The sequence below is a fragment of the Etheostoma spectabile genome, chromosome 2, assembly GCF_008692095.1.
Source record: "Etheostoma spectabile isolate EspeVRDwgs_2016 chromosome 2, UIUC_Espe_1.0, whole genome shotgun sequence".
Classification (NCBI taxonomy): domain Eukaryota; kingdom Metazoa; phylum Chordata; class Actinopteri; order Perciformes; family Percidae; genus Etheostoma; species Etheostoma spectabile.
Genome location: NC_045734.1, coordinates 15376456 through 15378215, shown reverse-complemented (window position 1 = coordinate 15378215; position 1760 = coordinate 15376456). Strand labels below are relative to the sequence as shown.

Here is a 1760-nt window from a genome sequence, read left to right as displayed (position 1 = left end):
TTTTACTTCCATCCATGTCTCTCATTCTTTGACTTTATTCCACTCTCTGACCCCATCAACCTGTTTGGCTCCCAGCTTCGTTCGGGCGAGACTGCAGCAATTGTGGCCAGGGAGCTGGCAGAGCAGACCAAAGGGCTTCTGCGTCCTGGCGACGTGCCATCTACAGTGCGGGCCATGGCACAACTGGTTGAACTGCTGGACGTCCAGCTCAGGAACCTCACCCCCGGGGGCAAGGACAGCGCAGCCCGCAGCCTCACAAAGGTACTGCCTCAAGAAACCCTCGTGTTGGGCAGTCAATGCATTGGTAGTGATTGAGTGAGATAAAGGATTTTCTTGCAAGCACTGCTAAGCGGAGAGATGCACGGTAATGAAAGAATATTAAGCGAAAGAGGGATGAGGGAGAAAGAAGGGAACAGATAGAGTAACTCAAGTTAACAGTAAGATAAATAGCGTTAGAGGTTCGTGTTTTTGTCTTACACTCAATCTTCAGGGGGTTAGAAAAGTCTCTGAGTGCAGAGTTTGATGAAGAACCATACGTAACGTTGTAGATTTCCAACTGATAAATAGCTCCTTTTAGACATTATTTGATCCTCTTCTGAGGGTTTTCCTAGCAAAATTGGCTCAACCTTATGGGTGATAAATAACTGCTTTTAGTATTTGGCAACATGTGTCAGATCAGGGCCGGAATTTAATAAAACTGCTTCGCCATGGGAGTTATTCTCATTAAAACATGCAGTATTTGAGATGAACTTAGGCTTGGGACACAATTTACGTCATAGCTCATTGTTTAATGAACTTCAGCCTTTGAGCTACAGCTATGAAAATGCTGTTGACAAGCGGCCTTGAGTGCTCACTTCAGGATTACATTAATGGAAACTCAATCCTGAGTATGGACGGATCTGTTTTACTACTCCGGTAGACAAGGAGAGAATTTAGTTTTGTACTTTGTTCATGTAGGCATTCAATTAAAATGAGTTAAATCATTGGGAATTGCTGACTGCCTGGCTTGGCTAGCTAATTGACCGACTGACTGGATGGCGGACTGTTTTCTTGATTGTCTCTGCTAAGGTCAACAGTGATGGGCGGTGTTTAGCAGCCAGATTGACAGCCACTGCCACCTTTTATACAGTCACTGGCTATTTTTTCTTCCTAGCTTTAGTTTCTAAGTCACAAGGTCCACTTTATTCACTAGGGTCTGCCTTTTTTCATTTTACTTACACACCCTTCACATTTCCACTACTCCCTCTTAGTAATTCAAAACACATGTGAAGTGAATACATACCGGGGACATGTGTTAGTGGAATCAATTAATCTGTGTTTTGCAGTTGACCAAATGGCCTGTTAAAAAGGTTGAATTTGTAGAAAAGAGTCCTCCATAGAAGAGGAAGAGCAATCCTCGTTTTCAATAATGGCCCAATTATATATACCTAATTGAGTAATATGCCGGCTTATTATGCTAATTCTTGAAAGGAAATCGAATATGACCAATCATGCACGAGTGGCGTGGTAATTAATGCCATCAATTAACTTGACAGTAGTTGTAGAGAATGGGTAGGAAAAGGAATGGAGTAACAAATAATTATGAACACCACCTGGAAGATAAAAGGGAAGGGAATAGACAACAGTTATGGGAGAATGAATGAAAAATAGGGGGCCAGTGAGAAGAATGACTATTTATACCAAAGTCTTTTTGTTCAATGTTTATGAAGTGTGTGTGAGACTGCCTTTGTGCACGCGAGTGAGAGTGTGTGTGTGTGTGT

General features: G+C 42.4%; 1 protein-coding gene across 1 annotated transcript in view; it reads left to right on the top strand.

Annotated features, from left to right (window-relative positions):
* adgrl3.1 (adhesion G protein-coupled receptor L3.1) overlaps window positions 1-1760 on the top strand; it is a 120323-nt gene that overhangs the window by 79084 nt on the left and 39479 nt on the right. The window contains 1 exon segment of the mRNA XM_032533584.1: window positions 76-261. Within this exon segment, the coding sequence (XP_032389475.1) occupies window positions 76-261 (186 nt within the window).